Below are 16,904 nucleotides of genomic sequence, written 5' to 3' on the forward strand. Positions count from 1 at the left end.
TTTAGGAAACATTTTGTTTCTAGATTGCAGTTCCTCTCACCTCAATATATGCAGTGTCATTATTTGCATCCTTGATGTGAGGGAACCAATCCCGAGGAGGCTTAGATAGATGCTTAGATTCTGTTACAAACCACAGCAACCGTGGCCAACCTAAAATAAAATGACAAAAAGTAAAATCAGCTCATCGTTGGGTGAAGTGAGTTATCCCAAACGAAGTAAACTAGAATCTCTATCAGTGACACAGATCTTTACAGAGATTTAAGTCACAAGCTCCCTTGACATTAATAAGTTACGGTTCAGATAGCCATGGTTCCACAAAAATCCAAATCTGGCCAATTACTCTCGATCTTTAGCAAAGTGGTACAAGATGTCGTTCGGCACTTAACACAGCAAAACCTGCTCACTGATGCTCAGTTTTGGTTCTACCAGGGCCACTCAGCTCCAAACTCATTATAGCCATGGTCCAAACTTGGACAAAAGAGCTGTTTTCAAGAGGTGAGGTGAGATTCACTGCCCTTGACATCAACGTAGCTTTCAACCAAGTGCAGCATCAAGGAACTGTAACAAAATTAAAGTCAATGGGAATCAGACACAAAAGTCTCCACTGCTTGGAATCATACCTAGTACAAAGGAAGATGGTTGTAGCTGTTGGAGGTCAATCATCTCAGGCCCAGGACATCGTTGCAGAAGCTCCTCAGGGTAGTTAGTACCCTAGGCACAACCATCTTCAGCTGCTTCATCAATGACCTTCCCTCCATTATAAGGTCAGGAGTAGGGATGTGCGCTGATGAGTAAAACATTCATGACTCCTCAGATACTGAAGGAGTCCGTGTCCATGTGCAGCAAAATCTGGACAACTTTCAGGATGAGGCTGATAAGTGTGGATTGAATGTTACTTGCTACAACTGCCAGGCAATGCCCATCTCCAACAAGAGAGCATCTAACCATCTCTCCTTGACGTTCAATGGTATTATAATCGCTGAATCCACCACTATCGACATCCAATGGGTTACCATCGGCCAGAAACTTAATTGGACCAGCCATATAAAAGGTACAAGAGTAGGTGAGAGGCTGGGAATTCTGTGGTGCGTAACTCACATCCTGACTCCAAAAAGCCTATTCACCATCTATAATGGACAAGTCAGGAGTGTGATGGAATACTCTCCACTAGCCTGGATGAGTGCAGCTTTAACAACACTCGAAGTTCGACACAGATATAGATAGGTTAAGTGATTGGACAAAGGTCTGGCAAATGGAGTATAATGTGGGCAAATGTGGAATCGTTCATTTTGGCAGGAAGAGTAAAAAAGCTTATTATCTAAATGGTGAGAGATTATGGTGAGAGACTATGCAGGTACAGCAGGTCATTAGGAAAGCTAATCAGAATTAATTAGAATGTTATCATTTATTGTGAGGGGAACTGATTACAAAAGTAGGGAGGTTATGCTTCAATTCTACAGGGCGTTGGTGAGACCACATCTGGAATATTGTGTACAGTACTGGTCTCCTTATTTAAAGAAAGATGTTAGAAGCAGTTCAGAGAAGGTTTACTAGACTAATACCAGGAATGGGCAGGTTGTCCTATGAGGAAAGGCTGGACAGGTTAGGCTTGTTTCCACTGGAATTTAGAAGAGTAAGAAGTGACTTAATTGAAACCTTTAAGATCCTGAGGGGTCTTGACAGGGTGGATGTGGAGAGGATGTTTCCTCTTGTGGGAGAACCTGGAACTAGGGGTCGCTGTTTAAAAATAAGAGAGAATTTTTTCTCTCAGAGGGTTGTGAGTCTTTGGAACTCTCTTCCTCAAATGCAGTGGAAGCAGCTTTTGAATATTTTTAAGGCAGAGCTAGATAGATTCTTTAATAACAAGGGGGTGAAAGGTTATCGGGGGTAGGCAGAAATGTGGGGTTGAGGTTACATTCAGATCAGCCATGATCTTATTGAATGGCGGAGCAGGCTCAAGGGGCCGAGTGGCCTACACCTGCTCCTAATTCATATGTTCATATGTACTATCCAGGAAAAAGCTGCTCACTTGAGTGGCATTCCATCCATCAGCTTAAATATTAATTCCCTCCACTACTGGCACACGGCAGCAGAGTGTACCATCCACAAGATGCACTGCAGCAAATTGCCAAGTACCCTTTGACAGCACTTTCCAACCCATGATTTCTACTATCTAAAAGGGCAAGGGTAGCAGGCACCTTCACCTGCAAGTTCCCCTCCAAGCCTCTCTCCATCCTGACTTTGAACTATAATCACCGTTCCTTCACTGTCGCCAGGTCAAAAACCTGGAACACCCTCCCTAATAGCACTGTGGGTATACCTACACCAGAAGGACTTCAGTGGTTTAAGAAAGCAGCTCACAACACCACCTTCTCAAGGGTAATTAGGGATGGACAATAAATGCTGGTCTTGCCAGCGACACCCACACCTCATGAAAGAATAAAAAGAATCATTCAACTAGTATTTTCTTATTTTTGTACAAATGCAAGAAATTTACTTGCGGGACAAGTTTCAATACATTGTTTTATTGATATACTTGTGTAATTCTTTATCATTTAGCAAATTAGACTAATCTATTAAAATGTTTAGTTTTAAATAGAGCATTAAAACTAACTAAACCTTTAAGACTACATTTTGACGAAAGTTGAGTTCATATAATTGATAGAATGCTGACATGTCTAATATGAAAATATTTTTCCAATTGTTTAATTTATTCTTGAATTTTAATTAATACAAATTTTCCTCCACCCAATTCTTTCAGATTTAAATTTTGAACCTACAGGACCTCGAACACAAATTTTAAAACATCTAGATTATCTCAGAAATTAACTCATTTTAAATCTCACTTGGAGTCAAACACTTGCTAAATAGTCTCCTGACTGGCTATGATAACAACCATTATGCAAGTTTGAAAGATTACAAATTATCAAACATCTATGTCTAAAAATTACATAATTCAGCAGAGAAATACTTATTCTAACCTTAACTTTTTCAATTAATAGCTGCAGAAAATATTCATAGTTTGTACAGATCGATGTGTTGCAGTGCCTGTGATGTCACTGACAACATCAGCCCAGGCAGCTGTCTGCATCAGAAAGAAAAAAAGCATACAATACTGTTCTCGCTCCCTCCCACCCCTGTTCCCTTCGCCTCTCCCTCCACCCCCCACTCTTTCCTTTGACATTCCCCACTTCCTGTTCCCTCCCCTTTGCCCACCTCCTGTGTTGTCCGCCTCCCAGCACCGTTTCCTTCACTGCTCCTGCTGACTTTGTCGCTCTCTCCTGCTTCTCACTCCCTCTGCCACTCTTCCCCATTTCCTCTGCCGCTTCCTCCGCTTCTCTCTTCCTTTCTCCCTCCCTCTGGCCCCTATTGTTCCCCTCCCTTATTGTTCCCCTCCCTTATTGTCCACCTCCCGCTCCCTCTGTCGCTATCGCCCGCTTCCTCTTTCTCTCTTGCTCATCACTCCTCCCGCCCCCGTCGACCCCTCCCACATTGTCCTCCTCATGCTGCCACTCCCTCCCACTGAAACTGGAGGGAGCAGCGAAGAGAGTGGGGGGAAGTTGGGAGGAGTGGTGAAAGGAGCAGGTGGGGGTGGGGGACCGGAGGGAAGCTTCAAAGAAAGTGTGGGGTTGGATGGAATGGTGAAGCAGACAGCAGGAGGGAGCGGCGAAGATGGCGAGAGGAAGAGGGAAGATGACGGTGGGGAGCTGACAATGGACAGTGGAAGGGAGCGGGCAGCAGACAGTGATGGGTAGCAGACAATCGTGACATTAGCGGTGGGAGAAACCACACATGTGCCAAGGGATGGAGTGGGAGCCAACTCCTGTTCAGTGACAGGGGTCCCAGTGTCTGGTGTTTGAACATGTGCCAAGTGAACACCTGGACTGAGGAAGTTTTCCTTAAAACTCTTCCAGTCAAAGCAGAGACACTGATCCAATCAGTTTAGGATGGATTTGAAGCTTGGCCCCAGAGGTGAAGGAACAGTGTTCTAATCGACTCCACTAACTCAATCTCAAATTTCATAATATTACCTAAATACTCAATATATATCCATATGAGATTCAGTTACCTGCTACTTCAATAAAGGCCTTCAAATGTTTGTTTTAAATGGGTTAATATCTCTAGTAAAAGTGGACAGGAGCTTTTGATGCAAATGCTCGTACACCATCTCCTAGCACAAGTTCTAGACTTCTTTAAACATGTTTGTATGTAATAATGACTGTTGAATTCCAAATTTAATTTGACTACCTTCTATTTTTTTAATAGTGGAGTTAATAAAACTAAGAGCTACGGTTTACCGAAGAACAGGGTCATGATAAATTGTGGAAAATATACCTCTAGGCATTGAAGAAAATCCAATTTATTATTCATGAAGCTGTTACAATCACGACAATACTAGCTGGGAATAACTTGAGCTAGATTTGTCGAAGTAGTTAATCACAATAAAGTGCAGCAACATAAAAATAATAAATGTTATATTAAAAAACATGAAAACCAATTACCTTTAAACTGTAGAATCTCCCCCGTTGGGCTTTTAGGCAAACCTTTGTGACAAGCATCGCTAGTTAATGCTACAGTAACACCACAACTTCCCAAAAGAAAACCAATTTGTTGGCTTCCAGCGTCCTGGTGGATAAAAACAAGTCCATCATCTTATGTTGGTTTTAAAGTTTCAAAACCACAATTTTAGGAATGGTAGGGTTGAAATGGGAGGGGGAAAGATTGTGATTTATGTGGGGAAAAGGGAAGAAAAGGTATGTTAAAAATTAATAGCACTGGAATTTGACTTCTTCAATTACAAATATTGAATACACGTAATTATATATACAAATCATAAGTCATGAAATATTTAATGTTTTGTATGTTTGAACTCTCATATGTACAGGGATGGGCATCTAAATGACGACGTCTTTAGGCTGAATTCTCCTCCCTTTAGTGGGTAACAGTAGAACAGGAAAGCCATCATGCGAATTTATCACTAATCCACTGAAATGTCCTCACTGGCCCTTGTTTGCTATGCAGTGCAGATTTAGAACAGTTTATGGCTATAAGGGCCCCCAGGTTCTCAAATGGATCACTGGAAGTGTTGCTGGTTGAACTGAGGGACAGTTGAGGTAGTCTGGTGAGTGGGAAGCCTATTAAGAGTGATGGAAATGTGCAGGAAAATGGTAGAGACAGTCAGTGCACCTGACACTACCCGGAGGAACAGCCACACAATGAAAGAAAAGGTTCTTCGCAAGTGTGGCCAAAGAAAGTCAAGGCACTTTACTGACACACATCCACTATCATTCAAAGCCTGCACGTAGCACCTTAACTATTCTGCATTTTATCTCGCAGCATTAAGGGGTCAGAGAAATTAACTTCCGCAAAGGGGAACCCTTGCAAACACGCAGGCATTTTCCTTAAACAAATCTGGTAACTCGCCATGCCTGCTACAGAGCTACTGCCAATTTTCAAGGGCACTTGATTCAAGGAGCAAAGAACTTCCACAGCTGATCACTTCCTTAATAAAAACAGAAAATACTGGGAAAACTCAGCAGATCTGACAGCATCTATGGAGAGAGGAACAGAGTTAACGTTTTGAGTCCAATGTGACTCTTCTTTGGAACAAAGAACTTGTGATCCATGACATCTTTTGTCATTTAATCTCTCCTGCCCTCTAACATATCCCTGACCTTCTATTTTACTCTACCTGCCCCTCCCCCCTTTGTCAACGGCATAAAACCCATTACATTTCTACCACTCTCCAGTTCCGAAGAAAAGTTATATTGGACTCAAAACATTAACTCTGTTTCTCTCTCCACAGATGCTGTCAGACCTGCTGAGATTTTTCCAGCATTTTGTGTTTTTATTTCACGTCTCCAGCATCGGCAGCATTTTGCTTTTATTAACCCTTTCCCTAAATTGTCTATGTTGCCTCCAGGTAAAAGGCTGTTCTAAAACCAGCCAAACAGCTTGTCTGGTCACAAATCATAAAAGGATGGTCAGCAGGAAAAGGCCATCCAAAATGACGACCACTGAGCACTTCCACAGGAGAGTCTGCTGCTAGATCCACAACCCCAGCTGCTGCCACTTCCCTGCCAACTCCATCACAGTTTAATCTATGTGTAGAATAGAGTTATTCAGTTTTACTTTTCATATGGCATCTTACTTGTGCAAGCATAAGTAATAGAAACATCTAATCAAGAGGGTGACATGAGTTGGATAGGTTTTTATTGAGTAGGGCACTGAGCAGTAGTGAACATGAAGAGCTGGTGGTGAGAGATAGAGAGAGATAGAATGCGCACATATTGAGTGCCATTCCACTACAAGGGGTGGAGGAATGACTAATGTCAGCTCACGAACTGAGACCTCCAGATCTTAAGAGGCCCATTCTTCAAAAGAGTTATGGGTAGGGAGTATTGATTTCATGAAGGTTTGCTCACATATGGATGAAAGTTGGGCAAATCGGAGAAGTCCATCACCCACAACTAAAACACATGAAGTGAATGTTTTCACGGCCTGCAGAACACAGGGTCAAATATGGAGATGGTGGAGGAAATGGAGAGGGGAATGGGCTGGTGGTTGGGGGCATTGGGGGGAGAAGAGAGAGAGAGAACGAAAGAGAGGCTAAAAGAGAAAGACAGAGAGCGGGGAGGGGGGGTTGTGCTTGGGCTGTGGGCATCACTAACAAGACTGGCATTCCTTGCCCAGTCCAGAGTTGCTCTTAGAAGTTGGTGGTGAACATTCTTTTATATAACTGTTGCATCCTGTGTGATTTTTTCTAGTGGTTTGATGCAACCGATTGGCTTACCAGGCTAATTCAGGTGGCAGTTAAAAGTCGAACACAATTCAACTGGAGAAACCCTGAGATGGTTGCTTCTGTGTTCCAGAAAGAACACCCCAGTTACTCATCACAAATGGGAAGATGTTGTTGGAGGGGAAAATTAGGAACATGAGCAGGTATATTAACCAATACAAAGGGGATCATGGCTTAAAAGGAGTTGTCAATAGATTGATTGGAATTTTTAGCATTTTTTGTAAACATGTACTGTGCACGGTGTTTCAAGTTGGTGAATCAATCACTGTTTACTAGAAGCACTAAGCTACGGGTTGTATCCTACCGTCGCAGTCAGCTGGCTGGCTGTCATGTTCAACGTCTTCTCCCTCCTGTAATGTAACATGCTATGGGGAGGTGTGTTCTTCCATATTCTCTTCAACACCACTGTCTTCTGCTTCTGCACTTTACTTCATAGCAATATTATGTATCTAGTCTAACCATCTTCCCTTGACATTCAATGGCATTACCATCACTGAATGCCCCACTATCAACATCCTGGAGGTTACCATTGATCAAACTGAACTTGACCAGCCATATAAATACTGCAGCTACAACAGCAGATTAGAAGTTGGGAATTCTGTGGTGAGTAACTCAGCTCCTGACTTCCCAAAACCTATCCACCTATCCACCATCTACAAGGCACAAGTTAGACATGTGATGGAATACTCCCCACTTGCCTGGATGAGTGCAGCTCCATCAACACTTAAGAAGCTCAACACCATCCAGGACAAAGCAGCCCACTTGATTGGCGCCCCATCCACCACCTTAAACATTCATTCCCTTTGCTACCAATGAACAATGGCAGCAGTGTGTACTAGATACAAGATGCGCTGCGGCAACTCATCAAGCCCTCTTTGACAGCACCTTCCAAATCTGTGACCTCTACCACCTAGAAGGGTAAGGGCAGCAGATGCATGGGAAAACCACCACATGCCATTTCCCCTCCAAGACATACCATCCTGACTTGAAACTATATCAGCGTTCCTGTGTTAAAATCCTGGAACTCCCTCCCTAACAGAACTGTGGGTGTACATACACTACACGGACTGCAGTGGTTCAAGAAGGGGACTCACCATCGCCTTCTCAAGGGCAATTAGAGATTGCCAATAAATGCTGGCCTGGCCACATCCCATGAAATAATAAAATACATTTTTAAATATACAAAATAAATGCAAACTAGAATGAATGTTAAGACTCACTAGGCTGTATTGCAAGGTACCACCAGATTTATCCAGCCACCTAAAATGGAATTTCAGAGTTCCTATACTCTGTTCTATAAAACATCTTGTAATTGCATGGGTCTCTTTGTACTTGTAGTCCCTTGCATCAGTGGAAGCCTCATTGGGGTCATCAATCATGACTAGAGTCCTCAACAATCAACCATCTTAAAACATGGGTCTGAATCATAAGGGCTGGTGCGGTGGATTGTCACATGATGAAAGTGTTGTGGCAGTTTCCTGGCATTGACATGCAGAATAAAATGACTAGCACCACACAGTAGATACACATTAACAGAATGTAAATCTTTCCTTAACTTAAAATTGTGGCGGCTGTCTTATAGATCTTTTAATGAATGTGTCCATCAATTGTTCTTGAAGCTGTGGGAACTTTAGTCTGCAGAGCTGGGTAGCAGTTTCACTTTGTTTGCCTTTGTTTGGGAAGGATATGAATTGCATGGCCCTCCTGAAGAGAGCACCTGTGACCTCCATAGTGAAAGGGTAAGTATCGCCTGATTAATGTGGCAAAGAACACTTAGGTTGTCAGGAAGGATACAGTTGCAAAGAAATTTAGGGCAGTGGTGATGTTGTTGTCAGGTATAGTGTTGCTCTCCAGGTTGAAGTGAGTTGCAGGTTCTCACCAAGTTCCTGGCTTATTTTCCAAATAGCCTCAGAAAGTGCAGCCTTCTGAGTCACCAACCTTCAGAATCTGTAGCCTGTGATAGGTGGGTAAAATAAGCTTAGGGAAGAGACTCCCTCTAAAAATTCTAATCGAGCCTCTTTCATGTACTCCTCTTCAGTGGCAAAGCCACTAGTGATTTTGCCCCTTTCCCAAATCATTTCGAAGACAGCCAACCTGGCTTTGCAGATCCACCTCCACTTTACTCTCAGGATGCTTTATCACCTGTCTGTGGTCTCCAGGGTTCAATAACATGTCTGTGTGGTTCTTGGTTCAACCTTCAGACCAGATATGTCAACATTCCCCAGTTTCCAGCTCAGTCCCCTTCCCCACTAAGTCGGCCAAATCTAGAGTCGAACACCTCCATTGCGCTGTCCACCCCTCTTCCAATTGGAAAATCCAAGACCTGCCAATGCTTAACCTGCACCTTTTTGTAGGATGAGAATAGAGGGATCCCTATTGAGAAATCCATGTTTCCAATCCAAATCAGTACTTTGAACAGAGCTGGCTAAAGCAGGCAGCATTTATATAGTGCAACTAATTATTTGGGGTGTAAGGTGGGAAACTGGTTTAGATGTTAGCTGCATTCCTTGATCCTATTTTACAAGGAGCCATGAAAGGGCACTGATGTTTTCTTTTGAAGAATAATTCAGCTAGTTTTTTTTAAAGTAATGAATTTAACATGCTAGCCTCAAGAACTCATCTGACTTCATAAACCCCCGCCCCACCCACTCCCCCAAAACGGGAAGTAAATTGAAGGAAAATTCAGCCCAATGACTGCATCAAAACAGAAAAATAAATGTTATCAAATGTTCAGATAACTGCATAACTATCTCTGGATTGCTAGGTTGACATGAATGAACATTAAGGGAACTCGGAACCTAAGGGAAAGATGCCATTAGTCTAAACATTTCGTACCAATTATTATTTTCATGCAATAGAGATTCCTTACTTGGGAAAAAAAATTGAATCCACCAACATGATTGCATGGCTGAACAGACTGACAGACCAAAGAATTGCCCCAATGCATTCAATCTCTTCATTAAATATTTTTTGATTCAAGAGTAGATTTCCCATAGCATTACTCATTGTAAGTCAAAGCATTTGATTCTTTATAAGGACAGTCATGTTATACCATGTACCCCATTAATGTATTATTCTGCTACTAATGTGGGCCTGTGCTTAAAATGGTCTCTCCCTGTAAAATCACAAGGTTTAATTGTGCTGTGAATAAGCACATCCTGAGGCCAATTGTAGCCAAACTGCCAAGCATTACTACGTTTTCCTTTTTTTTTTAAAGATACTACATGTTCCTTGATTGCAATCTGCCAAGTTGTTAATTGCTGCTGTTCTGTGTGTATATTTAAGACAATCAGTTCATGTGTAACAATTTATGTGACTGTTGCACTAGGCCCAACACATGATGTGCATTAGTGAATCATCCATAGTACCATTCATGGCATGTTTGAGAACATATTTATATCATTCATTTCGAATAAAGCAAAGAAATGTAGGGACATAGTGATGTAGGAGACTGAGATTGGGATAAAGAAAACATACTTTGGCGGGATGTAAAAAGTCATATTTCCTAGGCATGCGTACTGGGGCCTCAGCATTTCTCCATATTTATCAATTACTTGGATGAAGGAATGGAGAGTTGTCTATCCAAGTTTACAGGTGGCATTAAGTTAGGAGACACAGTAAGTTACAAAGCGGCATAGCAGATTAAGTAGGTGAGCAAAATTGTGGCAAATGGAGTTCCAATGTGGGCAAGTGTAAGATAATTCATTTGGACCTAAGAAAGACAAATAGAATATTTTTTCAATGGTGAGCGCCTAGGAATTGTGAAGGGATGAAGATTTGGAAGACCATGTACACAAATTACAAATCGCTAGTGGACAGGTACAAAAAATAATCAGCAAGGTTAATTAAAATTTGGCCTTTATTGAAAGGGGCTGGAATACAAAGGGGAAGGAGTTATGCTTCAGTTGCACAAAGCCTTGATCAGCTCCCATTTGCAGTATAGCACTCTTTTTTGGACAAAGTACCTTGGGAGCACAAGTCTTCAGTATTATTACTGGAATATTGTCAGGGCCTATAGCCTTTGCAGTACCCAATGCCTTCAGCCATTTCTTGATAACACATGGAGTGAATCGAACTGGCTGAAGACTGGCATCTATGATGCTGGGGTCCTTCGGAGAGGGCCGAGATGGATCATCCACTCGGCATTTCTGGCTGAAGATTGTTCCAAATGCTTCAGCCTTACCTTTTGCACTGATGTGCTGGGTTCAATGATGGGGATATTTGTGGAGTTGTTATTTGTCCACCACCATTCATGACTGTATGTGGTAGGACTGCAGCACTTAGATCTGATCCATTGGTTGTGGAGTGGCTTAGCTCTGTCCATCAGTTACTCATTATGCTGTTTGGCATGCAAGTAGTCTTGAGTTGCAGCTTCACCAGGTTGACACCTCATTTTTAGGTATGCCTGGTGCTGCTTCTGGCATGCCCTCCGGCACTCTTCATTGAACCAGGGCTGATCCCCTGGTTTGATGGTAATGGTAGAGTGGGGGATATGCCGGGCCATGAGGTTACAGATTGCGGTCGAGTACAATTCTGTTACTGCTGATAGCCCACAGCAACTTATGGATACCCAGTCTCGAGTTGCTAGAACTGTTCAAAGTTTAACCCATTTAGCACAGTGGTAATGCCACACAACACGACGGAGGGTATCCTCAGTGTGAAGATGGGACTTTATCTCCTCAGGGGCTGTGCAGTGGTCACTCCCATCAATGTTGTCATGGACAGAAGCAACTGTGGCAGGCAGGTTGGTGAGGATGAGGTCAAGTATGTTTTTCCCTTTAGTTGGTTTCCTCACCACTTGCTGCAGACCCAGTTTGGAAGCTATGTCATTTAGGACCCGGCCAGCTTGGTCAGTAGCCGTGCCACCGAGCCACTCTTGGTGATGGACATTGAAGTCCCCCACCCAGAGTACAGTGTGCATCCTTGCCACCCTCAATGTTCCTCAAAGTGGTGTTCAACATGGAGGAATACTGACTCATCAGCTGAAGGGGAGGGCGGTATGTGGTAATCAGCAGGAGGTTTCCTTGCCCATGTTTGACCAAGGAAACCTCTTGCTGGACACCTTATCTCAGGATGGATATAATGATTTTTCTTTTATTCACTTCTGGAACGTGGCTGCTGCTGGCGGTTGCTGGGGATTTGGAGGTAGTGCAATGTAGATTCATCAGAATGGCACTGGGGCTTAAAGGGTTATGTTAGGAGGACAGGTTGCATAAATTCGGTTGTATTTCCTTGACTTTAGAACAGGCTTGCCCAATGCAAGGCCTGCGGGCCTCATGTGGGCCAAAAAGTCCCCCACTGTGGACCCCGGAGGCAGTTTTCAAAATGCTGCCATGCCGTACCAAGTTGGGGAGGAGGCTGGCTACTGGGACGGGTCAGAGAAGAGGCTGGTTGTTGGGCCGGGCCGGGTGGGGGAGGAGGCTGGCTGTCGGGCCAGGCGGGGGAGGAGGCTGGCTGCCGGGACGGGCCGGGTGGGGGAGGAGGCTGGCTGCCGGGACGGGCCGGGTGGGGGAGGAGGCTGGCTGCCGGGTCGGGCCGGGTGGGGGAGGAGGCTGGCTGCTGGGTCGGGCTGGGTGGGGGAGGAGGCTGGCTGCCGGGACGGGCCGGGTGGGGGAGGAGGCTGGCTGCCGGGACGGGCCGGGTGGGGGAGGAGGCTGGCTGCTGGGTCGGGCTGGGTGGGGGAGGAGGCTGGCTGCCGGGTCGGGCTGGGTGGGGGAGGAGGCTGGCTGCCGGGTCGGGCTGGATGGGGGAGGAGGCTGGCTGCCGGGTCGGGCTGGGTGGGGGAGGAGGCTGGCTGCCGGGACGGGCCGGGTGGGGGAGGAGGCTGGCTGCCGGGTCGGGCTGGGTGGGGGAGGAGGCTGGCTGCCGGGTCAGGCTGGATGGGGGAGGAGGCTGGCTGCCGGGACGGGCCGGGTGGGGGAGGAGGTTGGCTGCCGGGGTGGACTGGGTGGGGGAGGAAGCTGGCTGCCGGGGTGGACTGGGTGGGGGAGGAAGCTGGCTGCTGGGTCGGGCTGGATGGGGGAGGAGGCTGGCTGCCGGGACGGGACGGGTGGGGGAGGAGGTTGGCTGCCGGGGTGGACTGGGTGGGGGAGGAGGCTGGCTGCCGGGACGGGCCGGGTGGGGGAGGAAGCTGGCTGTTGGGATGGGCTGGGTGGGGGAGGAGGCTGGCTGTTGGGATGGGCCGGATAGGGGAGGAAGCTGGGTGCCAGGATGGGCCGGGTGGGGGGGTAAGCTGGCTGTCATGACGGGTCAGGGAGGAGGCTGGCTGCCGGGACGGGCTGGGTCAGGGAGGAAGCTGGCTGCTGATGGGGCGAGGCTGGATGCGATGGTGCTGAGGGGGTGTGGGGTGCGTGGTGAGGGTGAAGAGACTCATTGCCCGGGATGTGGGGGAGCAAGTGAGTGAGTGAGTAGGTGTGGGAGAGTGTGAGCGAGTGAGTGTGGGAGAGAGAGAGTGGGCGAGTGAGTGTGGGAGAGAGAGAGTGGGCGAGTGAGTGGGGGAGAGAGAGTGGGCGAGTAAGTGTGGGAGAGAGAGAATGAGTGAGTGTGGGAAGTGTGTGCGTTCATCTGACTCACGCACCATTGCAGGATTCCCACTCACCCTCAGCCCCACACACCAACACACAATCACACCCACTCACACAGTGGGTGAGGGTGAATGAGTGAGCATCAGGAGATTGGGAGTGAGCCAGACAAGCAGACCCTATACCCTCACACACACTCATGGTGATCTTTATTAATTACTTATTTTTTAAATGATCAATTTATTGCTTTGGTGTTACTTTATCAGACAGTTGTTTCTTTTCTTCATACCTCAACTTCATTTTGAAATTCATGTTTAATGTTGCGCTAAACCTTATCTTTCCATAATTTGCTCTTCAGCCCCTTGTGTGAGGGGAAAAAAAATGGAAACATGACCCCCAAGCGAAAAGGCTGGACAAGCCTGCTTCAGAACACTCATTTATACAGTGGCTTTAAGGCAGTAATATTTCCGAGGTGCTTCATAGAATTGCTTTCAAACAAGATTTGACATGAGCCACATAAGGAGATGTTAGGACAAGTCATGTCTAGAGGTAACAAAGGATAGCATGCGGGTTTCAGCAGATGTGCCAAGGCTGGAGTGGAGTCAGACAAAGAAGGTTGAGTAATGATCCAATTGAGATGTTTAAAATGCCAAAAGGGTTTGATATAGGAGATACTACTTCCTCTGGTGGTGGGTGAGAACCAAGGACATGAGGATACAATCTTAGATTTAGAGTTAGGCCACTCGAGCGAAATCAGAAAGCACATAGGGTTGTCAAAATCTGGAACACTCTAATCCAAAGGAATATGGATGCTGGGTCAATTGAAAGCTTCAATAATAAGAACATTAGGTTTTTGTTAGAGAAGATATCAAAAGATATGGATCAAAGGTGGTAAATGGAGTAGAGGGAAGATTGGCATAATCTGATTTAATAGTGGATCAGACTTGACAGGCTGACTGGCCTACTCCTGTTCCTACACACACTATTTGATTCCATGTCTCTTTAATATGGTAAAGACAGCCTAGCTGTTGTTGAATCAAACCAGGTAACAGCACAGAGAGCACTCAGCCCATTGGTCTGCGCTTACTCTTTTCTAGAGTGATAAAAAGTAATTTTACTGCTCTCCTATCCACATAGCTCTGTACCTGCCCCAACTCCAAAAACTTATTCAATTTTCCTTTGAAAGTTGAAGTGTTCAGTCCTTTGCTCCACAAAGTATTCCATGCTCCAACCACACAATGTATAGGAAATTTCTGAGATCAATAAAATCCAGTGGAAGTAGTTCTATTATCTCAAGTCTCTCCATAAGACCATAAGATGTAGGAGCAGAAGTAGGTCATTCAGCCCATCGAGTCTGCTTCACCATTCAATGAGATCATGGCTGATCTGATAATCCTCAACTCCATTTTCCTGCCTTTTCCCCATAACCCTTGATTCCCTTATCAAATAAAAATCTGTCCATCTCAGCCTTGAGTATACTTAACAGGTCAGCTTCTACAGCCCTTTTCAGTAAAGAATTCCACAGATTAACTACCCTCAGAGAAGAAATTCCTCCTCATCTCACCATCTACCCTGTCAAGCCCCCTAAGAATCTTATATGTTTTAATAAGGTCGCCTCTCATTTTTCTAAACTACAATGAAAACAGGCCCAACCTACTCAACCTCTCCTCATAAGAGAATCCCTCCATACCTGGAATCAACCAAGTGAACCTTCTCTGGGCTGCCTCCAATGTCAGTATATCTTCCCTTAGATAAGGGGACTAAAACAGTTCACAGTATTCTAGGTGTGGTCTAACTAGTGTCTTGTACTGTTTTAGCAAGACTTCCCTATTTTTATACTTCATTCCCTTTGAAATAAAGGCCAACATTCCACTTGCTTTCCCTATTACCTGTTGAACTTGTATGTTAGCTTATTGGGACTCATGCACAAGGACTCCCAAATCACTGTGCTGCAGCCTTCTGCAGTCTTTCTCCATTTAAATAATATTCAGCTCCTCTATTCTTCTTGCCAAAGTGCATAACCTCACATTTTCCCATATTATATTCCACCTGCCACTTTTTTGCCCACTCGCTTAACCTGTCTATATCACTCTGTAGACTCCTTGTGTCACCCTCATCACTTGCCTTCCCACCTATTTTTGTATCATCCGCAAATTTGGTGATAGTACTTCCCTCATCTAAGTCATTAATATATATTGCTAATAATTGAGGCCCCAGCACTGATCCCTGTGGCACTCCACTAATTACAGGTTGCCATCCTGAAAATGCCTCCCGTATCCCAATTCTGTTTTCTTTTAGTTAGCCAATCCTCTATTCATGTTAATTTACTACTCCCAACACCATAGACTCATCTTATTAAGTAGCCTCACATGTGGTACCTTATCGAACGCCTTTTAGAAATCCAAATATATTACATCTACTGATTCCTCTTTATCCATCCTGCTCATAACTATAATGTCCCATCCCTGCCATCAGCTTGATGAATCTATGCTGCATACTCTTTAGTACTTCAACATCCCTTCTACAAACGTCACACAATACTTTAATTCTTGTGTGTTACAATATCCTACGGTGCTCTGAACAACGATCTGATTATTACTTTTTTAAATGGGATAAAGGTGGGTGATGAAAAAATGCAGATTTGGGGGTTCACGTAAACAAGATATTAAAAGCAGCACATCAAGTGAGTAAGGCCATTAAAAAAATTCTCAACTTATATATAACCTAAGTAAGGTGGGAGTATTATGTACAGTTTTGGTCTCCACACTATCGGAATGATGTTGATGCAATGAAGAGGGTGCTGTGCAGATTTACTAGGATACCACCTGGTGTAAGAAGAAAAAATACAAGAAAAAAACATGAACAATTTGGGGCTGGTCTCTATTAGAACAAAAGAAATAACAACGTGATTTAACAGCAATATTCAAATATGTGAAGGTGATTCAGGGGTCTAGGACAACTTAACATGAACACAAGATTAATAACACAAGAGTTAAGACAGGGGGCAGAAAAACTTTCCTTTTTTTAAACCTTTACACAGAGGATTGGGAACTTTTGGAATGCACTACTAAAGCTAGTGATTGAAATCATGGATATGGGGGTGAAACTCAACTTTGGCAGGGATGCAATACTGGCAATAGCAAAGTACTGTGGCTACCACTCCCCCAGGTATACATGTAGCCGGTTTACCTTTCCACTGAAGTAAATGCACGCCCACTGATGTTAAATTTCACCCACATGTCAACATTTAAGATTAGGTTAGATTGGCATTTGTAGGAAAGAATAATAGGAAAAAAAATGGACAGCTGGGATTAGTGTGGAGGGTAAACATCAACTGGCTGATCTGAATGCCTTGTTTTTGTGATGCAGTTTCTACCTAATATTGTATTCTTGCACTTTATTCTCCTATTCATAAAATTCAAAATCTTATTAACTCTAATTTTTTCATATAGTTTTATCCAGCTGAAATCTCACTTTTAGGAAATTATGTATTTGAACTCTTGGTCCGTCAGTTTATCCACAACCTTTGGTGACTTCCATTAAGTGTATTCTCCAATTCCTTCTGCTTCCTCCCAAAATGTATT

At 44.3% G+C, this 16,904-nt stretch overlaps 1 protein-coding gene across 4 annotated transcripts in view; it reads right to left on the minus strand.

The window, feature by feature from the left end:
• The window catches only part of LOC144677193 (disco-interacting protein 2 homolog C), a 589,517-nt gene that overhangs the window by 153,749 nt on the left and 418,864 nt on the right, over positions 1 to 16,904 (minus strand). For all 4 annotated transcript variants that reach the window (XM_078537402.1, XM_078537389.1, XM_078537398.1 and 1 more), the window contains 2 exons: positions 4,503 to 4,626; positions 41 to 150 (listed from right to left, as the gene is read on the minus strand). In XM_078537402.1, coding sequence (XP_078393528.1) covers positions 41 to 150; positions 4,503 to 4,626 — 234 coding nt within the window. The remainder of the gene's footprint in view (positions 1 to 40; positions 151 to 4,502; positions 4,627 to 16,904) is intronic.

Source organism: Cetorhinus maximus, chromosome 3 (genome assembly GCF_964194155.1).
Source record: "Cetorhinus maximus chromosome 3, sCetMax3.hap1.1, whole genome shotgun sequence".
NCBI lineage: Eukaryota > Metazoa > Chordata > Chondrichthyes > Lamniformes > Cetorhinidae > Cetorhinus > Cetorhinus maximus.